Source organism: Drosophila novamexicana, unplaced genomic scaffold (assembly GCF_003285875.2).
Source record: "Drosophila novamexicana strain 15010-1031.04,08,12 unplaced genomic scaffold, DnovRS2.1 tig00001089-arrow-arrow-pilon, whole genome shotgun sequence".
Taxonomy (NCBI): Eukaryota; Metazoa; Arthropoda; class Insecta; order Diptera; family Drosophilidae; genus Drosophila; species Drosophila novamexicana.
The window spans coordinates 973,411-999,429 of NW_020824841.1; the positions used below are offsets into that span (position 1 = coordinate 973,411).

A 26,019-nucleotide genomic window follows, 5' to 3' on the forward strand; every position below is an offset into this window, starting at 1 on the left:
CGTGTTCTTTATATGCGCAGAGTTTAAGTGCACCTACAAACTACAGTTGATGTCTCTAGCTGCTTAAGTCGCCGAGTTCGAAGTGGTCATGCAGATAGCAAGAGAAGGCCAACTTCGGATTGCTCGAAGCTCAGATCAATATATACATTTATGTTATGTGCATCATAGTTACCGCTTTTAGCCTGCTAGCCTTTTTTTAGTGGGTATACAATTTCGATCATTAATTAAAAACATATTTGTCACTATCTTTAAGAGATGATTTGCCAGAAAACAAACATGAGCTACGTCCTAAGAGGATTATTTCCTCACGCTTCAGTGATTGACATATCGTTTAGCTATACTGCGTAAAGGTAATAGTGATACAGTTAGGTAAGATTAGTTTTAATTGAGGAAGTTCCCCTGTAAGTCTGGTTTACAGAAAGGTTTGCTCACGTTAATGAGCCCTTCTTCAATACACTTAAGTATCTATTTATAAATATTTGTTTATTTATTTTGTATCATTTCTATAACCACATCCGCTCGACTGTGACTATATGTGAATAGTTAAAAAAAAAGATACGCATGACCTTAATTTTGAATTCTCTCGTTTTATCAATTCCAATTATTAAAATTATGGAATTATTAAAAATATGAGGTAAATGTGTTCATCATCAAATGGCTTACAAATTATGATTATAATCTATTTAAATCGACGTATCTAATCTTTAAATTGCATAATGTTTCGATAATTATAACCAATGTAAAAATATATAAAAAAAAAAAAACAACAAGCTTTGTGCATGTACTTATGTATTAGCGCATATACATATGTCTATATAAATGTCGGAAATATGCAACATGATGTAAATTAGAAACCTGTTTTTGTTGCTTGGGCACAAACCTTAAGACAAAAGGTCCGAACCAACAAGCCAGACGAACCCTCATCAAAATGTTAGCGGCCAGCAGCCCTGAATTAAAGTTATACTTACTCGTAAACTAAACAAATGTACAACAATAAATTTCTGAAACTTGGAAATGTTCAAAATTCATGGATTTAATTTATTTTTGTTTACAATATGATAGCTGCCCAAACACCCAACTTTTCTATCATAGGCAAGAGCCGTTGCTCTGCAACTAAAGGCGAATAAGATGTCGTGACTGCGTGGGATTTGTGGGCTTCCGCGAACTACAAAACGCTGCTGAAGCAATTAACGTAGCGCAACACTGGAAAATTATTTGCCATCTATCAAGTGTCGAACCGAAGGTTCCACTGCGAAGCAGTTAAATTTTGTGGGGGCCAACAATTAATAAGCGTTTCGATTGACCCCATCAACCAGTTTTTGAAACAAAGAGAACAGCCAGCCTGTCGATGTCGAAAATTCTATGCGCTTACACATAAAGTGTACATTAATCTGTTAGATTTGAACAGAAATATATTACATAAACCAAAAATATATGTCGACGACTTTTATAGGAAAAAAGATCTGAGTTTTAAAAAAAAAATAGTAGGAAAAGCAGACGATCCCTAGATAATATATAGGCTTGATGTATGACCTCTAAATATTGAATTTATTAGTCGAGTTCCTGAAGCTGATTTGAATTTGCTACCAGCTGCTTCATACAAAATTAAGGTCACACTAAAGGTTTTAACGAAAAAAGTTCCGAGGCTGATTAAAATTTGATTTGGTTTTTCTTGCGTGTGCGACTATTCTTTAGGAAGGAAATGACATGGTCACATTTGTTTGCCTTCTTTTGTGATAATCATTAAGAATCAAAAATTATAATAATTATTATTATTATTTCAATTTATTATTATATTATTTATAATTATTTTTTACTTAAGACTTCTCCATTTTATGTTTATTGAAACGAAAAAATATATGAAGAAAAAATAAATATTTAAAATATTGAAACACAAATAACAAAAAATTATAAAAGAAATAAAAAAAAACGTAAAAAATTAATGAAAACTACGTATATTATTATTTATTATTTTATAATATTATTTATATGTATACATATTAAATGAATATGAGTTTAAGCCTCGCGTCATTAGAAAGTCAACATACCCTGTTTTTAGGGCACATTATGAAGGTGGTGTTTGATTTGAAGTCGGATTTGGAGTTGGAGTGTTAAAACGCGCTACTTATTCGCTTTTGTTATGTTCGGTTTATGCTTTTTGTGCAAGTTTTTGATGAATTGCATAACGAGCTAATAAAGAGCACCAGCAAAAGCCCCGCCCCACTGCCCCTCGAAGCTGAGCTGGTCCACTCCGCACTCCACACTCCCAGCTGCCGCTGTGAAGGCGTTAGCTGAAGACGAAGATGGCCAAGATGTTGGCAAGAGACAGCTGTTGGTGTCTGCATGGGCTGGCTGTTTGATGATGGCATAATCCGGCCAGAGCATCGCGTGGACAAGCAATTAGAGTGTCATACATTAGCATACAGCTGTGGTCAGCTGGCTCCGGGCAGGGTCGAGCTGGTTTTTGTTGTGATTTTGGCTCTTCGCCTGCGCTGACTGTGGCAAATAAAAGCAACGGCCGTTGCACTGCTACGGCACAGTTGAAGTTCAGCTTTCGTCGTAGTCGCACTTGCAAATCCTAACTCCTAACTACCAGCTCCACACGTACACAGAGCCAACATGAAGGTGCGTCTTGGCTGGCGGCTTAGCTCGAAATCTCGTGGCCGGGATTAGCGAATTTTGAGCATTTTTTTTTTAAACATTTTTGTTTTGTTTTTGCTATTGCTTTTTTGTGCTGTGCTGTGATATTCATTGTATTCATTTTCTGCGCCTGTTTCTGTTCGAAGGTGTTCGTTTGTCTGCTCGCTGTGTGCAGCATGGCCCATGCGGGCTTCCTTGGCGGCGGCAGCGCCCTTAGCTCCGGCGGCGGCGGCGGTGGCTACGGTGGCGGCTACGGAGGCGGTCATGGCGGTGGCTACGGTGGCGGCCATGGCGGTGGCTATGGTGGCGGTCATGGTGGCGGCTACGGTGGCGGTCATGGCGGCGGCGGCGGCGGAGTTAAAATCATTAAGGTTATCTCCGATGGCGGTGCTGGCGGCGGCTACGGAGGTGGCGGTTATGGCGGTGGCTACGGCGGCGGTCACGGCGGAGGTTACGGCGGCGGTCACGGCGGTGGTTACGGCGGCGGCAGCACTGTTAAAATCGTCAAGGTCATCTCCGATGCTGGTGCAGGCGGCGGCTATGGTGGCGGCCATGGCGGCGGCTATGGTGGCGGCCATGGTGGCGGCTATGGCGGCGGTCATGGTGGCGGCTATGGCGGCGGTCATGGTGGCGGCTATGGCAGCTCCGGCGCTGTACAAATCGTTAAGGTCATCTCTGATGCAGGCAGCATCGGTGGCGGCGGCGGCGGTGGCTGGGCACCACAGGGTGGCGGCGGCGGTGGCTGGGCACCCCAGGGCGGCTGGGCCTCAAGCGGCTGGTAAAGAGCAGTCCACACTCGGCCGAGCGCGCGCACCAGATATACCTTGTGGTTAGGTTGTGACACATGTGTGGCCAGGCACAGAGGAGCTTGGGCACGAAACTGGAGCAACCCTTTCACATATTTGTTTTATATATTTTTTTTAATTTGCTGTCGCTACGTTGAACACTCGAATTGTAAATACTCATTACATTAACAATAATAAAGCCTAAAACAAATACATTTTGTTTGATTCCGGGCATTAATTATGCGAACCGGGTGCAAAGACTGCGAAGTCATTTCCTGTGACGACAATCTCTGCGGGATCGGCAACCGAATTTGTTTTCACTGTACAACATGGCTCGCCTTTTGATGGTAAACTGAGATACATTGTGGAATAACACATGTTAACTGTGACAAGAAAGCACACGTAACTTTTTCGTATGGGGAAATGTAAATACCCTGGCATATTAATAAAATATACATAGCTCGAGACGTTCGTAGACTCCAAATGTATTGACTTAGATTCTCATACATAATATAAATATTATAAATATACATAATATACAATAATATAGGCACAAGTGAGACAGTAAATGAAAATAAGAGTCAGAGCAGAGATTAAGTTAATTAAACTAGCAAGACAACATTTGATATTATAACACTTTAAGCCAAAGCTTGGCAGCCTTTAAGTCATACATGAGAATCGCATAGAGAGGTGAAATTAAAAGAAACAAAAATCGTTTGCCTTTTGGAAATACTGCCAACGTTTGTGTATAGCTGGTTGAAAGAGAATTTATTCGATTTAACACATGAAATGAAAAACGAACTGGAACTGACCTATCTGGCTAATGAAAATGCAATCTGTGTTCAATTTTTGGGCCCGGCCTTTCAATATGATGAACAAATATGTGCCTTTGCTATTGGCACCCACCGGTTGCAGGTGCTGCATTTCAGCATTTCAATTAACGTCTCGTTTCGATTGCCCCCATGTCCACCTGTGCGAACACTGCCCCACCGCAACCCCCGCCCGACCCACTTGGCGTTTCATGCAAAAGCTTTATGCGGCTCACTGTCAACGCTGAGACGAAAAAGCTTCAACACCCAAAGCTGAATCACGGACTCTTTGGCCTGCGTGCCCAGACAAGTTCGGGCAGGGTATCGAAACGGAAGTTGGGCTCGAGCCAAAGGCTGGCCCCTGGCGTCGATACATAAGATTGTTGGCACATGTCAAAGTCAGAAAGTAAAAGTGCACCATCAATTCAATTAAACTTGTTAAACGTACCTCAACTTTAACCGTATGTGTCGCAAAAACTTTGCAGCTTTTATTATACCCTACACCTCTATTGGGAATCGCTTAGATTGCAATCAAATATATATAGAACACAGGCGAGACAGTTCTTAAGAGTACGTACGTATGTTCTATATTATATTCAGCCAATTTAAAGCCATACATGAGCATATGTGTGCATTAGTTAGGGGTAATTCATAATATTACAGGGCATCTGCTAGTCAAACACTTTCCGTGATAAGCTAAGCAAGCTCCAAAAAATTTCTGAACAGCTTTCTTTAGAATCTTAAATGTTGCCAGAAATAAGTTGGCCAGCACCACTGAACGTTGTATTGCTATAGGAGCTATCGGTCGAAGAGCAAATTGGTGTTCGCAATCATTTAGTTAGTCAGTAGAACAATGAAAATATATTTTTAATTTGCCACGCAGCGGGCTAAGCTCAATGAAAACATACCTTATATGCATATATTAATACATACACATACATATACATACATGTATACATGCATGCATACAAACATACATGCATACATACATACATACGTACATACATATAAACACACATATATACATACATATATAAATGCATACATATATGCATTCATGCATACGTACATACATATATGCGGACATGCATACATACATACATGTATGCATATAATCAAGCATGCACATACATATGTATACAAACATACTTATATGCATTCACACATATATACATACAGTAATACATACATATTTGCATACATAAATATATTCATACATACATATATGCATGCATACATACATACACGCTCACATATACACGTACCTGTATACATACATACATACATGCTTGCATACATACATGCATGCATGTATAGATGTAGACATGCACATGCATACACACATGCATATACATTATACATACATGCACACACATACCGACATACTATTATGCATGCATACATGCAAGTTAATACATATGTACATACATATTTAACTTCACACATGTGGTACATTCATACATACATGCATGCATGCATATATACATACATACAAACATGTGCACATACATAAGTACATGCATACATACATTCATTTAAACATATGTATACATAAAAGTGTCTTTAAACAAAAGATTGGTTAGCTGAATTGATTATAATGCATTATGTATCTTAACAAGCGTTAAGCTTAGTTTTGAGAAAGACTTTTAATATTTTGGATTGGGTTGATTATGAAATAGCAAAAATATGTGGCTTGTGCTTGAGATCCAATTACATAGAATCAATGGGAGCGCACTCTCGATCGATTCCAGAAACAATTTAAAACAAATCGGAATTATCCTGAAAATCAGTTTGGGGGCGGACCGCGGCTAGCCGGAGAGTGCAACAGAGAGTCGTAAGAGTTACATTCAATTTCGCGCCCGACAGAAAATTATTATATGTTGTTATGCCAATTAGCCAGACTTGACCTGAAAGCGGCTAACCCAAATGACATTTCCGTAAAACGCCGGATGTTCGCGAGCGCAACGTGTGCGGCAAATGCGAAACTCATTATGACGGACTGCGGCATACCTGCGGCGTGTGGAGGGCGGCGGGCGGAGGGCGCAGGGGTGCTGGCTGTGTGGGCAAGGTGTGCACAACAGCTGCGGGCAAATTTATTACGCATACGCCTACACACGTACACACGCACACACGCACACACGCACAGAGGCGTGCGTGTAGTAAATGGAACAATCAGCGGGTGTTTTGCGCCTGGTTTTAATTTTGTTCAGTCTTGATTTGTATAGAGGCATAAAGAACAGATGTCTCGATGGACCTAGATATGGAATGCATGAATGCCATTGTCATTGTCATTGCCATTGTCAGTCGGAGGCAGCATCGGGCACAGGCTTTTGACTATAAATACCGCTCGGCCGGCGGTGCACGCATAGAACGTGCTGCACTTATAATCAAACGCCCATGACGCGCCACAGCCACCCGCCGCATAAGCCGTACTGTGGGGCCAGGCTGATGCTTGTGCTCGTGTGCAGCGGCTGCTTTGGCCAATTGGCCGTGGCGCAGAATTACTGTGATCCGGCGCTTTGTCCGGCCGGATTGCGTCATGTTGTGTGCGGCAATAGCGGTGTAAGTAGTGGGCGTGGCCAATATATGTCTGGTCTCTGTGTGTGTGTGCGTGTGTATTAACCGTTAGCAAGCTCAGCAATTCGCCAGCGGCTGTCGCGGCGAATTCGTCCCAATCGATGCACACATACCCCTCATACTGAAGGAGCACAACGATCGCCGCAATCTGCTGGCCGGCGGCGGCCTGAGCGGCTTTCCCAGCGCCCTGCACATGGCCACCATGGCGTGGGACTCCACACTGGCCCAGCTGGCGGCCTATAATACGCTGCAGTGCCGCATGGCGCACGACGAGTGCCGCAACACGAACACCTATCGCTATGCGGGCCAGAACCTGAGCGTTCTCTATACGCGCAGCATTGATGTGGCCGAGTTTCTGCGCCAGCGGATTGCCGCCTGGTTCGAGGAGTATCGCTCGGCGACCAGCGCCGACACGGAAGTCCATGTGCCACGTGCCGGACCGTGCGTATGCCCCAATTGTCAGCTCCTTTCTTCTTTACCAGCTTGTAATCTTCTGGTATTCGCAGGGCCATCGGCCACTTCACGACCATGGTGAATGAGCGCAACAATCGCATTGGCTGTGCCATTGCTCGGTACACGGACGCGAACGGTTTGGGGTCTACTTTGCTCGCCTGCAACTATGCGGTCACAAATGTGCGCAACAATCCGATCTATAGGGCCGGTCCGCCGGCCTCTGAGTGCATCAGGGGTCGCAATCCCAACTACTCCAATCTCTGTGCGGAGAATGAGGAATATAACTATAACACCTGGTCCACTTGATTTCGGTTTATTTTCATATGCATTTTTTACTTATTATTTTTATTTTTATTTGTTTTTAAATGTTTTTTTAATATTTTTCTTTAATAATTTGAATTAAACTCCATTTCTCCTGAGAGTGATTTCCCAGTAAAATATTTACCATTATTGATAACCGTTAGCTCTGTCCCAAAGTAGGGGTAAGCCATAATGGGATATTCACAAATTCCCAATGTACCTATATTATCCGTTTATTTTCCTATGCAAATGGCTTAACTAAGTATTAACTCGGGCTTCAGTCCAAATGGAAATATTTTATATTTTCTGGTTTTTGTCTTAGCTTAAAGTACTCAACATTTTTTAGTGGCAAATACATAAATACCCAATGGTACTTTGTATATCGTAAGTGAGAGTATTCGCATATTATCCGTTAATTTGTGCATTCATGTTCCCTTTCTATCCCTCCTCTTTCCCATACAAATGCTTTAACTATTAACTCAGGCTTTAGCCAAAAAATAATATTTTATATTTGCCGGTTCGTGTCTTGACTTAAAGTACTCAACATTTTTCAGTAGCAAATTCACAAATACCCAAAGGTACTTTTTATATCGTATGTGTGCGCTGCTTAGATACCATAATATCCGTTTATCCGCTCAAAGTTTCAACTATAAACATAAGCTTAAAATTATGGGAGGATTTAAAAATGTCCAATTGTACTGTTCATATCGTAAGGGCAAATTGCCTACATGGACCTTTATGTTTATTTTCCCATTCAAATACTTAAACCTTACACATAAGACTTAGCTGAAGGGAGAATACCGACTGGCTTATGTCTTGGCTTAAAGTTCATAAATCTTTTTTAGGTACATTACGTACCCAATAGTATTTTTTTTTATATTGTAAGAGTGCACTATTTACGTGTGTCAATTTTATCCGTTCATTTTTCCATTAAAATAATCTAAGCATAAAAATAAGCTTTAAATTCTAGAGGATGTACTTGTCATTTACGTGTAATTGTGAGAAAATGTGAGAAACTTCCTTAGTAGGAAATTTACAAGTGCCCAAAAATGGGTTGCCTTTATAAATTTGCACTATCCGTTAAATTTCCCAATCAAATACTTTTATAATCTTCGTAAGCGCCGGCCCAAGGGGAGCAATACTTAGCTGGTTTATGTCTTGGCCTGAAGTACACAAAACTTATTTGGTGGGAAATTTACAAATGCTTAATGGTACTTTCTTATATATATGCATTTTCCACATGCCCTTTAAATTTTGTTGAGATATAACCACTCTTAACTAACTAAAATATTTAAGCTATGAAAATATAATAACAAGCAACAAAAAAAAACACCAAGTCATATAGAGATTTGATTCAGCTTAAATGAAAACATTATTTGGTATTTGCTGGTATTGGGCTTGGCTACAAAATGGGTTTGTGTCTACACTTATCGCGAGCATCCCTGAGTTCACATCAAGTTTTATGAGCTTGAACCAGTTCCTGTTTAGCTTTGCATTTTAATATAAATGCGAGTACGTAGAAGGATATTTGAACATTATTCACTTGATCCTCGCGACACCGGATAATATCTTATAATTAATAAGTAAATGTATCGCAGACTAAATACAAATAGAATTTAAGCAATAAGAAACAGCTTACCGAGCCACAGAATGAAAAAAAAAACGATGCAACGGCATAAATGATAAATAAATATATAACAAAAATTATCTGCATATAAATAAGAATATGTGAGCAAAAGCACGCTTACCTTTCCTCCATAGTTCACTTTTATGCTCTCCCACTCTCTCTCTCTCATGATGTGCACTCCGTTTGCGTGCCAATTTGTTGTGGGCAAAAAAAAAACGCGGCTGCATAAAAATGCGATGCGTAACGATTGTTAAATATGCATTAAAGATCCGTTTTTTTCAGGGGCAACTAACAAACACAACACAACACAAACTAATCGCATTAAACACCATTTATTTAACAGAAAAAAATATATAAAAAAAAAAGGAGTTTCACTATTTTATAGGCACACGCGATCAACAGGGCAAATGCGCGCAGACTAAATTCGCTCAGCCGGCTCTGGCACAAAGGCAATTACTATTGAGAGCACACAACTAAGATAACGGGATCGCAAGCATTTCGACCAATGGCGTGAGCTCAGTGGGCACATTCAATACGCTCTCCCGCTCATTGCCATTCATAGCATCGAGAGAGCCAAAGGTAATGCTTAGGACTTCGTCTCATTTGCACTGTGACGTCACAGCTGCGTATTTTTGTGTGCGCGTTAAATAAAATTTAATTAATATCGATTTGAAATCAATGAAAAATGAAAATACACAATATACGCTTAATGAATAATCATTATATTTTTTAGGCGATTAAAGTGTTATGGGAAAAAAAACTCTGAGTGGAGCTACATGAAAGTATTTAAAAGGTATCAAAATAAAAAAAATTATAAAAATAAAAGAACTTCAACAAAGATCTGATAAAAGTAAAGAAATTTAATATGGAAATTTGGAATTGCAATTGGTTGCCCAATGAGCTAAGGATCGCAAGGATAGGTCCTCGGCTCTTTTGTTTCAACGATACGTATATAGATGGGTATATCCTCGATTTTGGTCGGATTTGTGACCGAGTGCGTAAACGGTTCCACGCACTCCTTCTTGAACCGCGCCCACTTACGTGTCTTGCTAAAGTCCTTGAAGAGCGTCTCACGCGAGGGTATACAGCGATCCAAATAGAAGCGCATACGATGCCAGATGTGACCCGGATTCTGTTCTTCCTCCATGAGCCAGTAGAGTGGCATCAGCAGGCACTGTACTGTCGTTCGGGCCATGACAACACGATGATCCCCCCTCTCGCCCACGCCAAACAGGCCGCCATAAGTCATCGAACCGACGTCAACAAAGTGGGTCGCATAATCGCCATCATACTGTACCAGAAAATGTATGAAATAATGCATCGAACTAAACTAAAACATGGACATTTACGATAGACTTCAGCGATTTGATAGATACTGAACTACTGGACGAGCTCGACGAGGAGGCGGTATATATTTCCGACTCCTCAGACTCCGCTTCCGGGTTGATCAGCTCTCTCTTTCGGCTCTGTTTGCTCTGTTTGCTCTGTTTGCTCTGTATGCTCTGTTTGCTCTGTTTGCTCTGTTTGCTCTGTCGACTTGATCGCCTGGCGATATTGATATCGTCGTCATACGAGGAAAAATGGCTTTCGTCGTAATCCTCAAAGTCAATGGAATCGCCAAGCATTCCCTGCACGACAACCGATTTGAAACGATTCAGCTGGCGCGTCAGCGAATCGGGCACTTTGTCGACGGGTTTCGATTTTTGGTTCAAGATCTTGCAGTATGCCTCAATTTTGGCGAACTCCGCCTTGCGTTTCTGCATGGAAAAGGAGCCGCAAATAGTTGGTTTATCAAATTGGAATTCATACTTCATACCGCCTTCTTCTTGTTGGCTTCGTCGAGCGATGAGTTCGAGCGCAACAGTTCCCTAACATCGAATGGCTCCGGCTTCTCGTCCTCGGCATCATTGACCGAGTCCTCCTCGATCACTTTCGATAGCTCATACTGGACTTCGCCCTTCGCATTGGACACCTAAGTGGCGGATGTACTCCACGGACTCGAATCGGGGCGAATATGTAGATTCCATTAATTACATACCTTCATGTGGAGGGCCTGTAATAGAACGCATTCGCCGCTTAGAACGAAGTGCACATAGAGTATGCTGTCCTTTTCCTCGGGATATATTGTGCTCAGGGGATCGTATTGCCTTAAAATGCCAAATTTGCAGGCACTCACAATCTGTAGGCGAATGGATTATATGCCAATCGATAACTCGAGCTGAATCTGGTCACACTTGGTTTGGTTGCCATTTGAAATACGGCCACACTCGAGACTCACCTGTGACTCATTCATAAACTTCAGATAGCTGAGCGAGGCAATCGCTTTCTTCTTTTCGATCCAAACCTTTTTCACATACGGCCTCAGCAAATCATTGAAGTCAAAGTCATCCAGTACCAGAATTTCGCAATTAGCTGAAATAGAGCACAAAAATGACGATCAGCATTTGAATAAAGACTCGTTTTTTTTTGGTTCAGCTACTTGTGGCCTTATAAGTATTCATTCTCAGGCCTCCCTCTAACAGCTCAATCTCGCCGATCCAGTCGCCTGGTCCAAAGAATGCCTCAGGCTTTGATTCGAACTTGCGGGTGATCTGTGATCACGTGCCAGATGAAATAGAGCTACCAGTTAAATGCATATTGTTAGCTGTTACCTTATTCCATATCCTTCTGGACATCTCGACCTCACCGCTGACCACAAAGTAGACACAAGTCGGCACATCGCCCTCCTTCATCAAGGTGCGACCCGAACCGACGACCATGAAGTGTAGGTAGGGCACCAAACGAGCTCGAATCTTCTGCGAATGCCCATCGGAAGTAGGAAGTTTAGATGATGGATGTAAATATATCAATAGATCGTACCGGTGGCACTTGGGTAAAGCAGCCGAGGCCAGCGACGATTGTGCATAGTTTTTTTCGCTCCGGAATGTTCCGGGTGTGATGCCGGGTGGCTAGCAAGCCTTTTTGCTGTAAGATGCTCCGATCGATGAGGAATGATCTATATATATATATGTATGCATGTATAGGGTCCATTCGCTTACCGCCATTGTCAAAATGCCAGTCTTGTGCTTCTTGCGCACCAGCATGGCCACATTCTTCTTCACATTCAGGGTAATGCCCTGATCGTCCACCTCGCTGATCCATTGATGGTTCACGAAGGCGACTCTGACCAATCTCTTGAAACGCAGCTTGGCCCGCTCCCTCCGTAGCACATCGTCCTCCTTGTGGCGCTTGGACATGGTGGCCGATCAGTTAATTGGATTATTGTAAATTGTCTGTCTTCAATTCAAATATTTTCTTTCGTTTGTTGTGTTGTGTTTATGTATTTGTCTTGGCTGTGACTGTGACTTCTATATGGAAGCATTGGACGAATTGACAACTTGACAACTTTATGGGCGTCTACTTAGTTTCAGTACTAACTTTTAGGAGTCCACAGGTGCTGATAGGACAGCGACTTTCTGCTTCTTCTTCCATTGGGCACACACAATGGATCAGGAAGTCGGAATGACGTACATTTAGGTGGCGGTTTTTCTTGTTACTAGATCCTTAATTATTCGAGATATGCTTGACAATCGATAGTTATCGATTTTTAAGAAACAAAGCGAGATATCGTTAGCTTAAAATATACCAAATTTGATAGACCAACAAACATTTCCGGATATAGATGCTCTATGGGATCGGGCACATAACATACATTTTTATGGTACACGATCTTATTACGCTTTGATTACCTCGAAAGTGAATTTCCCTTGAATAAAAAGTCCCAACTGTGTTTGGAATAATACGAAAATACTCTGATTGGAGTGAAAGGCAAATGGACTCAGAAAAGTGCAAAGCAGTTAAATGTTATTGAGCGCAAATGAGCATCCCTTGAGCAGATGCTCAATGCACCCCTTCGCTCTGCACAAAGCTTTGGGACACATTGGCACACTCACCACATGGTAGACGACAACACGGCCGTGGTGAGTAGAGAGCATCGTTGAGTGAACTGCAAATTGGAGAGTTTGAGTGTGCAGCGCGCAGAGAGCTTGCACTCAATGGCTGCCGAGCTGTTCATTTGGATGCTTCGCAATGTGTCTGTAATTTTGCGAACGACAGTTCATTACTGTTTTCAAGAATAAGCGATGCCCACGTGCTGGGCCCGCACTGGCAAAAACATCAAAATTCAATTGTCGTCTTTGTCGCCTCTTGTGGCCGTCTCGCTGTCAAGTACTTAGTAAGGACACAAACAAACTGCTGCCGGAATGCCACTTCGAGCAGCGTAAATGGGCAAGACCAACAAAAATAAAGCGAAAAAGAGAAACCGTTAAAAAAACAAGTAATGAAGCTAAGAGAAACTAGTTGAAATATTCACCAAAAAACAAAACTGTTAATGAGCAAATACCGTTACGCGCGTTTAAAATACAAGTACTTTTTTTTGCATTTTTGTTATTGTTGTTGTTTTTTTTTTTGCCAAATGCAAACAAGTGCCAGTGTTGTGATGTGCCGCAAATGCCGAAAAGCATAAACAAAAATATACAAAAACTTGCCGCAGCTCGCATCTAATCGCATTAGCCGATTTCGGGAATACAAATTATAAAAAAAACATTTCAAAACGGGTTAGTGAAAGTTGTAACAATTAAATTGTTTAAACTCATTTAACACACACACACACACACACACACACACAGAGAGAGAAGTGGACGGGAGATTTATCCACTTGCTGCTGCATCCGTCTCCGTCGGCTTCCTTTTATTGCTGCATTCCCATTTTCTGCTCGACAAACATTCACAGTTTTTCCACTTCTTCTTATTATTTTTGTGTTTTTTTTTCCGGTTATTTAACGTGGCGCCGGCATCTTGTGGCCCAAGGCGCCTTTTCCTCCGTTATTTGTAAAACCTAATGAAAACTAAAATACAGAAAAATTGATGTCTATCTAGGAACGTCCCTCACCGGAAGTTTTGAATGGAACTGTGTGTCGATCTGTAAGCTACAAATCTTTAAGTACTTTCTGGTATATACTAGTATTTTATGGTATATACTAGCAAATACTTTAAGACTTGTTAACGTTTTACTTAAGTGAAAACCGACAAAATTATACTAAATCTATGTGAATTTCTGGAATAATACTTATATGACATAGAAGACTTTCTCTCGCTTTAACCCAGTTTCTATATTTTTTTTCAATTTTTCTTTAGTTTTCGCTTCTGGATACTCTTTGTGTCCTTTGTCAGCCTCAAAAAGAGTAAAAGATTTGTGAGCTTTAATTGATTGGATCTTTCATACATACGATTTTTGGATTGTATCTTGTTGCTTCCTTTCTCTCTCTTTCTCTTTCTCTCTCTTTTTGCTCATTACCATAAAATATTTGTAAATTTCGTTTGTTTGAGGTCCCCCCAAAAATTGGCTTCTCTCTCCCAACTCTCGCGCTCTATCTATCTAATTTGGCCTCTCTATATTTCCCCCTTTCTCTGGTGTTATCGCTCTTTTTTCTGACTTTCCCGCCTTCTTTCCCTCAATCATGCAAAGTTTTTTGACCTTTTAACGAAAAACATCGCTTCTTTTCTAGTCTCTCGCTCCATCCCCCCCTCTCTTCCTCTCTCTATCTCTCTCTCTCTCTCTCGCTCTCTCGCTCTCTCTCTTTCTCCATTTCTCTCTCTCTCTTTCTTGACATTTTTATTAGTTTTAGGTCCCCAACAAATTAGTTTCTTTCTCTCAACTCTCTCACTCTATCTCTTTATTATTTCCGACCATTATCTCTGTCTCCCTCTTTTCTCGTTCCCCCTCTCTCTCTCTCTCTCTCTCTCTCTCTGTCTCTCTCTCTCTCTCTCTCTCTCACACACTCTCTCTCCCCGCCTCTTTACCTATAGCTCTATAATAATATAAAGAAAGAAATATTTAATTTGTTTTAAGAATCGCAGCCTCGTTAATTCCTCCCTTTCGCTGTTCCCCCCTCCCCCCCCCCTTGCCAGGGTCCTTTAGCAAAAACTACGTGCTTTAATTAACTCATTTTGAATGTAATTCGGTTGAGGTAGCCCATCAAAGTCAGGCAAATATACATTTTTGATTAATGTGGTGTGAATAATTTATTCGCATTAAAACAATTAGTTTGGTTAAACCAACATTTATGCCAGTCCGTGGTAAAGTGCAAATACATTGAGGCAGGTGTGCGTATGTGTGCACACACACACACACACATTATACAAGTGTTGTTGCATGCCCCACAGAAATTTTCATGTCATTTACATGCCTTACGGTATATTGCGCTCGAACCAGGTTCGTTGCCTCCCCGAGCTGAGCAAAATCCAAGGATTCGAGGCTTAATGAGTGTAGATAGGTAAAACAATATCATATTTTATTTAAAACATTTAAATGGCCTTCCAAGCAATAATATTTGCATCGTAAAGTGGACAAAGTGAAAGGACATTAGCTCCATGAGCATGTGCCTGATAATATGATTTACAACTTCTCAAATAGCTATTTGATTTGGCTAAGATATTGCGCAAAGTCTGGCCATTAATTGCCATCTAATATATTCAGTATTCGCTTCAACGCAGAGCAAATTGAACAATTGACTAGGAAATTTTATTAAATTTCTAATAATATATTATTAGCCCTTTGACTGGATACTCAAAGGGAACAACAATATTATATCATATTCTTTTTCACTATAAATGTGTCTTTTCAAGGCTCAATTCAAGTGCTTAATTCTGCTAAATTGGCCACAGTTCAAATATGTGGGCTTTAAAGCTCAAAGCTAACTGGGCGAGGAATAAAATATAGCTAAAATATATTTCAATGGAAATATTATGGAGGTTTATTGACAAAAAAGTCTAGTATTTAGTGCTAGAGGCCGAATCGAGTTGAAAAAGAAGTCTTTTCTTTATCTATATGTATATATGTATATATAAGAATGTATATAAATTTATATATATATACTTAGTAGCGGGTATAACCCGGCCTTGCCGTGGCACGTATGTAAAAAAATCTTTAAAATGCACTTTCCACCGAATAAGTTTGGATTTTGCGAAAAATGTGAAACACGTCTCAAGTGATTTTTCATATAGATTCTTGAAAATGAATTTGAGCGCGAAACGTCATCCACCAAATCTTTGACTCCCATTTCCGCCAAGGAGGAATGGATTTTTCGAAAAGTGTGAAACACCCCTCAAATGAATTTGAACAAAGAACTTTGAAATTGGGTTTAAGGCCATTCGTATGGTGAGCAAAAAGTTTCTTACAAACGTTTTTCGCGATTTTTCCACACTTGCGGGTTGAATTTCCCGAAACCCCGTCTTAAGATGCAGCTTCATCACATCAGGTAACTACAGGGAAAATTTCAGCTTCCTAGCTCTTACGGCTTGGGCTGTGCGTTGATCAGTCAATAAGTCAGTCAGGACAAACAGTTTTATATATGCAGATATATATCTCCAATTTAGGTTTTGCATAACCAAATAACAAAAAACTGAAGCTTTTTATTCATACTTATTATGGCTTATATGCTCAATTCCATTGTTCTAGCTGTATACAAAAAGATTTAAGTTTGACATCTTCGTTTTTTAACGAGCAGTTGAATTACAAAGGATCTAATCGAAATAAATGTTGTTAACAGTGCTCAAAATATGTGATTTTTTTTTATAATATAAAATATATTTTTACAATATGATATTTCTACAATATAACAATATAGTAATATTTCCGATTTCTATGGACACAAGTTCCTCATATCTAGATGCACAAATTATAGCTTTAATTGTTTAAAGCAAATCTTACACACACATGTACACACCCATTCGTTTGTGTGTATGCATCAATATTACGTATACGCCATAAATTAGTGTTATAAAGCAACATAATATAATATAGTAATATATATCCGATTTCTTTGGATACATGACTTAAATATCGAGATTCATAAATTATAGCTTTAATTGGTTTAAGCAAATCTTACACACACATGCACACACCTATTCGTATTACGTATACGCTACAAATTAGTGTTGGAAAGCAACATTAGGCTAACCTCAGTATATCACTCCTCAAGGCCTTCGGCTTTGATAAGCAGACAAATATACCACACGCCGAAACCGAAAACCGCAAGCTTGTTAAATTCCGTTAACCGTCGAGCACACCGCAGCAACACACACACACACACACACAGACATGCATACTTATTCGAATGTATGTGTGTGTGTGTGCGTGTGTCGAAGTAAAGTCAACAAAGTTAGCGCGTCGGCTGAGAACAGCCGTAATCCCAAGATGTCAACCGGCCGTAGGCGCCTGAAGAAGTTTCTAATCTGAATATATACGCGTAAAACAAGAAGAATTTGGTGTAATAAACACAACGGGTGTTGGCCATGGGTGCCAGGGGGATGGTTGGGCGGGGGGTACAAGACTTACGCGTAATGCGTACGAAACAAAACAAAGCACGTTTTGCACTCAATGAGGCACAGCAGGTGCCCTGCGACATACATATGTACATATGAACGTACATGCATACATACGCATGCATACACATGTGCACATGTATGTGGCCACGCATGCAGATTCGAGGGTAGCTTGGACGCATATGCTAAGCGTTAAGAGCTAGTTAGTCAAAGTCAGGTAAGGCACAGGAAATGCTGACGCTGGGCCTGAGTCTGGGTCTGGGTCTGGGTCTGGGCAAATAAAAGAGATAGAGAGAGAGAGAGAGGGAGAGAGAGTGCGAAAGAAAACAGGAACGTGACAGTCTGCAGCTGGAGCTCAGTTATACAGATTACAGTTCTTTTTCTTGAGCTAATGATGACGTTGCTCCTGATGATGATGACGCTGCTGCTGAGAGCCAAGAGCTGGGACTGAGAGCAGCACGAGAATTTCATAAAATGAAATTTTGCTGTACAAGCGTCGCCATAGAGCTCATTTAAGATTTTATTGCTGCTATGTTATGAGAAAATCCTGTCCGCGCCCACTCTCGCTCCCCCTCCTCCATCCACCATCCCTTCTGTGGGCTCCCGGGTCCGCCCATCAAGTGCAATTAGAATACGCAAAAGGCTTTAAGCCTTCCGTTTGTTATCGCTGTGCATAGTTTCGAGGCGGTGCGCCCTTTAAAATAAAATATCGCAGCAAATGGCAAAATCAGATGTCAACAGAAGAAGAAACAAAAAAAAAATGGAAGAAACAAAACAAAACAACAGCTAACTACAGCAACAACAATAACAGCAAAAAAAAATCCTCAACAAAAGCTAACGGAGAGCAGAGGGCGGGGGCGAATGTCAGCAAGAACAAGAGCAACAACAACTTCACTAATATAATATTTATTACGGTGATTATGTCTTGAGCCAAGGGCAAGCGCCGGCAACATCTCGCCCCCGCCCCCACCCCCGCGCCCAGCCGCCTGCCACGCCCCGAGCGTTCACACAGCCGATACAAAAGTGGAAATGAAAGTTGAGAGAAATGTAATAAGCAAGCACACTGCGGGCAACGGGCCGAGCGGGGCGAACGGGGGCATAACGGGACATAAACTATGATGGACGCCAGCGATGACGACGATGACGACGTCGCCGTTGACGTCGACGGCGCAGTCAGCGTCGACGGACGAGGAAACAACAACTTGCCGCAGGAAGAAACTTTAATTCGTTTTATTCATCTGTGTTACGGCAATAAAAACCCGCTTACAAATCAGTTTCTTGATACAAATCAAAAAAAATAAAACAAGTAAGAGGTTCTAGTCGGGAGCTCCCGACTTGGGGATACCCTGAACCCTCTGCTTCCAACATCAAATGCATATATATATTCTATTTTAGAAGCTATATGTCAAGTTTGGTGACTCTAGCTCTTATTATTTACCAAAATTGTCCAAAAACAGGATATCGATATCGATTTTTATCGATTGCTTGGAAACGGAGCAAGTTATCGATTATCGGAAACAAACTCGATCTGCGCGGGCACTAGGAGCATCTACATCTCTAGCTCGTATAGGTTCTGAGATCCTTGCGTTCATACATACGGACGAACGGACGGACAGACAGACGGACATGGCTAGATCGATTCGGCTATTGATGCTGATCAAGAATATATATACTTTAGTCGGAGATGCTTCCTTCTGCCTGTTACATACATTTGGCTTTCGCACAAATGCAATATACCCTTATACCCATTTTTAATGGGTTCAGGGTATAAAAACAGATAAAGAAAAAGAGAAAATAGAAAATAGAACAACAAAAAATAGCACACTTTTTGTTTTCCCAACCACAGCAGCGGGATGCTGAATCAATAAGTGACGCAACGCAGTTTACACCTTTGCACGTTAACTGTGCGATTCTCTTCTCTACTCGGGGGACGCGTTTGCCCGGCCAAAGTATATTTCATAACATTTTTAATTCGATTTCCTTCTATTTTCCGGACTTTTCAATATTTAACAATTTTGTATGCAACGCTCCGACCGTACAAACAATTTTTCACCCCAGGGAACGAGCTTTTCGATTAGTGTAAAACTTGGTCCCTAATTGATTTTTTAGAGAAACGTTTTTCAAATGAATTTAAGCCCAAATGAAAAACAATCAAATTTCTATGGCAAATAATTCAGCTTTTAGCTGCGCCTGGAACATGCGTGGAACATGATCAAATAATGGCAAAAACCCAACCGAACTCCGCCCGGGGCCCAGGCTCACATCCTCTTGCCTGAGAGCTGGGCACCCAGGTCATCCAGCTCAATGCCTCGAAGTGCCAGGCGGTCAGCTACACACTGAGGCGTGGCAAGGCTCCAGCAGTCTGGATAGATGGCAGCTCCCTTCACTCTGGCAATAGCGCCAAGTATCTTGGCTAAGAGGCCTTCCCAGCTGGTTACTAAACCCCAACAGCCTGTTGCCGGGCAGCTGAAAACGTCGTGGTGGCGCCAACTTGGAGACACGGTATCCAGGTTTGGGTCATTGCATCTCGGACAAATCGAAGACGGATGTAGACACTCCAAAACTTGGCCTTGTACATAGACCTCCAACTGGAGACTATAGACAGCCAAGTCGAAGCATTTGCCAATCGACACAACGAGCGCCTGCAGCGACACTGCAAGAGACCTCGCTGGGAGTCAGGAAGCCCAAGAGAAGATCCTTCAAGGACCTACTCCAGCCACCACAAGGAAGACGCCCCAGAGCCCCCGACTACCTACGAGACGAAGCAGCCTTATTCAAAGAAGGCGCCTTTGACTTTTGTGCTATTTCTATATATCAAAATATCGGTTTCATTAAACGCGGTCATATTCTATAGCATACTATCATCTATCGAACAATCAACACAAACTGTATTTTAGATGGGGTTTCTCTCTCTCACTCTTTTAATAGAAGAGTTGATGGGGTTTTAAAGAGACTGTTTTGGACTTGTCCCATGTCTCTTTCTCTCTGTCTATCTCTCTTTCTCTCTCTCTCTATCCTCCTCTTTATAAACTTGTTGATGAGATTTTAATAGACGGTGTTTAAGTCAAGCTCCAGATCAGGATCTCAGTCTCAGTCTCTCTCTCTCTCTCTCTTTCTCACCCTCTCTCTCTCTCTCTCTCTCCCTCTCTCTCATGGGGTGTTATTGCCATTGTTTCAGCCCAGCCCCGTATCCTGTTGTCTCTCTCTCTCACTATACACTAGTTGATGGGGTCTCATAACGATTGTTTTGGCCTAGCCCCATGTACCTCTCTGTGCCTCTCTCTCTCTGTCTCTCTCTCTCTCTCTCTCTATTGCTCTCTCTCTCTCTATCTCTGTCTCTGCCTGCTTTTAATAACTTGTTTTTGGGCTTTTATGGGTGGTATTTCAGCCCAGCCTCATATTTCTCTGTCACTCACTTTTTCTCCCTGTCTTTATATCTCTCCTTCTTTCCCTCTGTATAGACTTGTTGTTTGGGTATTGTTCTGTCTCTTTCGCCCCTTCCGCTTTCTCTCCCCCTTCCCCTCCCTCTCTCTCTCTCTCTCTCTCTCTCTTTGAAGTCAACCTGCTTTACCTGGACTAGACCCAAGCCAACTTAACCCAAAACGATTTTTTTATGCTTTCAGTTGATCCATAATAACTTCCCATGTAGAACGGCAAGCTTGAGATGCACGGCTTATGCTGTCTATAGCGCCTGGATGCGTTGAGGGCAGCTACGTTTTGGGAATAAAATGAAGGTTTCTGATTTCAAGAGGCCCGTTTATCAAAGTCACGTCATCCCGTGCAAAGGATGAGGCGTTTAAAAGTTAATAACACATCATTAGCATCAGCATCAGTCGCGGCCCACCAGCTCCCACGGACTACCCAGTTACAGAATAGCCCGGGCATAAACCAGAGCCCGAGCCTGAGACTTGTTCGGCTGCTCGCCGTTGTCACAGTGATTGGATTTCAGTTTCGTTGTGTCCTGTGTAAGTATGAGGCAAGCTGGGCCATTGCGGTTCCAATATCAGAGGGACACATTAAATATGTGTATGTAATTCGAGTGCCCTTTGCCTATCCCACATTGCCCCAGGAAGCGTAATGATAGAGCACTGGCATCCGGCATATGTACATCAATTACACTCTCTTGCATATGTATCAATAATCTGGGGGTGGGGTCGACTCTCAATTTCTTCCGGCCAGGCACAGCAGCAACCAGTGCATCGATATCAACGACCCTGAGCACACAGAGCAACAGCACAGAAAATAATTTCTATTTTGATGAGCATAATACCACTACCAAATTGCTATCAGTCCTTGCTGCGGACTCGACAGCCGCAATTCCCGACGTCTCACCGATGCCAGCCGAGGCGATACCGACCCTACCAACAGCCAGAGCACAAGTTGGACTTACTACGCTCACAACTGTCCGGCTGACGGGAAGCGAGACCTCAATGAGAACTGCGGTTGACAGCGGTGGGATCGGGAATGGCACAACGGTTAAGAACTATAATGCTGTAGATCTCGGGTCCACGGGCCTGGCGACGGCAGCGGCAGCCACGACCAAGAGCATCAGAAGCACCATTAAGCAACCCAACCTGGATGTCACACGCTCCAGGAACCATTGGACTGTTGGCGGCTCCGCTGATGCGGAACGATCGCGCACATTTCGCAGCAAGTATCATCATGAGAACCACTATGGTCCATTCTTCGAGGAGCCATCGAACCTAGTTGATCCGGGCAAGACTCTCGTCTCGGCAGTACATCTATTTACGGAAGCTGTGCTCAACTGTCGCGTCGGCATGCTCAAGGATAAGACGGTAAGCGGGCTTATTAACTCTGATAATTGATAAGCAAATTAATTGGCTTAGACCACAATCAGTTGCTGGTCTCAGTTGATAGTTTCCTGATTTGTCCATGCTGAAGGCTATCAAGGACATCACAAACTTCATTTGATTCATTTACAACAGTGCTCGGAATTTTAGAAAAGGAGAAAGTAGGGATATCTTTGACACGCCGAAGATTTAATACCTTTGTAGACATTTCCTTTTTGCGATGTGATATGTGATAAAAGTGAAGCTCGTTCGGTAAAAGTATCTTGGAATACATTCGACCGATCGTTCTTAAGTGGTCCGATATTGATAAGATTTTGCATATATACGAACATAGTGAGACTTATAAATGCCGAATTTGGTCAAGATATCTTAGGAAACATACAAGTAACAACTTCGAACGATCGTTTCTATAGTGATCTCATCCAGCTGGCTCCGACATATGAACTACCTCAAACAGAGAGACATTTCTATGCAAAGTCTTAAAGACAATAGCTCTAAAACTCAGAGAGACCAGTTCGCAAAGAAATAGACAAATGGAGAGACGGAGAGACAGACATGGCTTTATCAACTCGGCTGTTGATGCTGAACTGGAGTATATATACTTTTTTTTGGTTGGAGATGTCTCCATCCAGGCATTACACATTTCATCACAAAATCTAGAATAAAATAAAATTAGCATTTATTTCGCAGCGTATCCGTATAAATGGATGAATAATCCAATTTCTATACCAGATGCCAAACCTTCTAGACTGTAAGTGTAACACGCTCTGTAAGGTTTTTAAAGAAAACACGCAGTATTAAGCCAATCCCTGGAATCCCCTTTGCAGGCCACACAAAACAGCTGTAGCAGCTAAGTGTGCCCGTTTGTTTCTTAAGCAAAAATGCTGGCATTTAGTATTTGCGCCAAATTCAATTTCGAATTTTTGCAAATAGCTGGCAACGTTTGAAAAGCATCTCGATGGCAACGCTGTTCAATCCAATTAACAAAACAGAAAAACGTTTCAAATTCAATTTCGAATTTTTCCAATTAGCTGGCAACGTATGCATAACATTTTTAAACCCGATGGCAACGCTGCCAAATCAATCAAATCAGACTAAGTGCATTGTATGCTAGTTATTTTATGTTTCACTGCAAATACAGCCAAATGGACGAAATTAAGTGATCGAAATTTCAGGTAATGTGGGTGAGGCGAACAACCGAGAAGGTGTCACTGCTTACCGTTGGAAATGTCACATATAGCGGGGATCCACGCATACGAGTCAAGTTTCAGTATCCGAACAACTGGCGTCTGATGATTAACCCAACGCAAAGGGAAGATGCTGGCATCTATATGTGCCAGGTTTCAACGCATCCTCCGCGTGTCTTCACCACAAACCTGACCATATTGGGTAAGTTCATACATACATATATCTCAAATTGAACTAATGGGCGTATTGTCTGAATTCCGTGCAGAGCCGCCGTTAAGGATAATCGATGAGCATGAACGGGATGTGGGCGACAGATATTACAAGTCTGGCAGCACTGTGGATCTGCAGTGTCAAATATCGCGGAATTTCTTCCAAAAGGAGCGCCACAACATACTCAAATCGACGGAATCGGGCGGCTCAGCCAACAAACTAAATGAGACGGGCAGCGAACTAAATCTGATCGGCGATGCGAATCAAACATATAGCACATTCTCGAGCCAGGAGTTGGAGAAATACTTTACTAACTTCATAACATGGGCCAAGGACGAGGAACCGCTGCCAGCACTGACCAATAGACGTTCCAGGTATGCTTCCAATCGCATTCAATGTGCCATTTTTCATTCATTCATTTGTTTTGCAGCGTATCCGATAAATGGCTCAATAGTCGAATTTCCATACCAGACGCCAAACTCTCCGATAGTGGCAATTATTCCTGTTCACTTGGTAGACTATTTACTGTAATTGTACAAGTTCAAGTACTAACGGGTAATATCCTTAATTTCAATACCAAACAAAACTTACCTTAAGCATAATACAAATTTTGCATTTTCAGGAGAATTACCCGCCGCAGTCCAACACAATTTGGCACACAGATCCGACAGCTGCATCTCACTCTCGTGGAGTCTCTTCAGCATTGTTATTTGTTTTTATGTCCTCAAGGGCCATTCATTGCACTTTCATAATACCGAATCGATGAATGCCTGATGAGATGGAATTTGTGCTCAGCATCGGTTCATTTACTATATAGTCCTAACATACAGATACGACTTAAATACCAGAAATACTAAAATAGAGCATTTCCAATTATTTCCATATGTGTATGTGTATGCTTCACGCTGTGTAACTGCTAAACTGACCGATTTGTCCAACAAATATTCGTATACTACATACAAATTAACATTCATAACATACATATATATATATAGAGAGAGAGAGAGCGGGAGAGAGAGAGCGAGAGAGGGAGAGGGAGAGAATTTTCTATATCAATTTACACGACTTTCATTGATATTCTTCTTAATAAAATAAAGTCGACAACTTGTTTAATTATATTCGGAATATCGGTTTAAGTAATCCCCCCAGGAACTAGCCCAGTATTAATATATACATACATATGTTTTATGATAAACTGAGAAATTTGTAAACAACAAAAAACATTTGTGAAAAATCAAATAAAATTTGTTAATCTGTTTCGTTTTGAGTGTAAGTAAGTAAGTTCAACTTTCACTTACATGAGTTTTTGACATTTAATTGTGTATTTTGGCAATTAGTATGTTTGTAAATATTGTAAAATGGCAGACGTTAGGATTTTTACCTTATCTGAAATGTAAACATCCTCCAAACATATAACCATATATGCCCCCCCCCCCCCACTCCTTCTGCTAGACCAAATGTATAGTTAAAGTATTTTATTCAAACTGATTTGTTTACATCACGATCTGAGTTAACGGTAAACTATTTCGAATAAACCAATCAAACCCGAGAATCCCCAAAACATTGTTAAATTGCGATAATCATGTATTATCACGATTATCATGCTATATTACAAGTAAATCAAAATACATACTTTCAAATATAAAATCTGTACAAAATTGTTTTCTTTCATCAATTTTTAAGGACTTTGCTAATAATCACTATTCTTTGCATTTCAATAATTATTTTGCACAAATTTAATTTCTTTTTATTACATACTCTGTGCATTTGCGTGTCGTAGCAATTAGGTTTTCAGTGAGTGCCATTGCAGTCTGCTTTTGTCCGACTCATTTAATGGCAACTTGAAATCAAACCGTTCGAATTCCCACTTAGAACGTGCAAATTCTAATAGGAATTCAAGAGTTAGTTGCAATTTGATTGGCATCTAAGCTGTCTGCCCACTAAATAAATGTATTAGCCCAAGTTAACTATCACTCACTATATCCTAGCAGCCCTGACCGCCTAGGCTATGTTAGTAATGCGTAAGAATATATTACGGGCCTTTACATATCTATTTATGGCTATATTTCACATATTTTTACATTTGATATACACTTTTGCCATACATTGGAAACAACAAGCTGTTTATCAAATATAACTTTTTTTTGGGGGCTGCCAATTTGCGAACTATCGATAACTTGCAAGCTTGCAAATCTATCGTTTGCAAACAACATGCCAATCGATATTTTTAAAGGCAATCGCAAACTTATTTATAGC

General features: G+C 41.3%; 4 protein-coding genes across 5 annotated transcripts; 3 read left to right on the plus strand and 1 right to left on the minus strand.

The window, feature by feature from the left end:
• The first annotated feature begins 2,619 nt into the window (after positions 1-2,619).
• LOC115766288 (scoloptoxin SSD976) lies at positions 2,620-7,570 on the plus strand. The gene is made up of 5 exons (XM_030710156.1): positions 2,620-2,625; positions 2,674-2,728; positions 6,723-6,796; positions 6,873-7,252; positions 7,318-7,570. Exons 1-5 carry the CDS (start codon positions 2,620-2,622, stop codon positions 7,568-7,570), a joined length of 768 nt encoding a protein of 255 aa, XP_030566016.1.
• On the plus strand, positions 2,778-4,022 carry LOC115766343 (glycine-rich cell wall structural protein; the record flags this gene model as incomplete). The annotated part of the gene is made up of 3 exons (XM_030710237.1): positions 2,778-3,096; positions 3,172-3,348; positions 3,976-4,022. Coding segments are annotated over 3 exons (543 nt in total), but the record flags the coding sequence as incomplete, so codon positions are not given.
• Positions 7,571-10,041: 2,471 nt separating the features above from the next.
• Positions 10,042-12,528, minus strand: LOC115766341. Its single transcript, XM_030710235.1, has 9 exons — positions 12,230-12,528; positions 12,051-12,155; positions 11,843-11,986; positions 11,671-11,782; positions 11,470-11,603; positions 11,230-11,370; positions 11,008-11,163; positions 10,541-10,948; positions 10,042-10,482 (listed from the first exon to the last, which is right to left on the minus strand). The coding sequence occupies exons 1-9, from the start codon at positions 12,425-12,427 to the stop codon at positions 10,093-10,095; spliced, it is 1,788 nt and encodes a 595-aa protein (XP_030566095.1). The 5' UTR covers positions 12,428-12,528; the 3' UTR covers positions 10,042-10,092.
• Positions 12,529-13,685: 1,157 nt separating this feature from the next.
• LOC115766297 lies at positions 13,686-25,181 on the plus strand. 2 transcript variants are annotated; one of them, XM_030710171.1, is made up of 7 exons: positions 13,686-13,786; positions 21,178-21,519; positions 21,734-22,350; positions 23,541-23,754; positions 23,819-24,137; positions 24,194-24,318; positions 24,386-25,181. In XM_030710171.1, exons 2-7 carry the CDS (start codon positions 21,342-21,344, stop codon positions 24,535-24,537), a joined length of 1,605 nt encoding a protein of 534 aa, XP_030566031.1. In that variant the 5' UTR covers positions 13,686-13,786; positions 21,178-21,341; the 3' UTR covers positions 24,538-25,181. The 2 variants fall into 2 exon arrangements, with proteins under 2 accessions (XP_030566031.1, XP_030566032.1); XM_030710172.1 differs by lacking the exons at positions 13,686-13,786; positions 21,178-21,519; positions 21,734-22,350 and adding an exon at positions 23,468-23,540 and having other exon boundaries at positions 23,606-23,754.
• Positions 25,182-26,019: the final 838 nt, after the last annotated feature.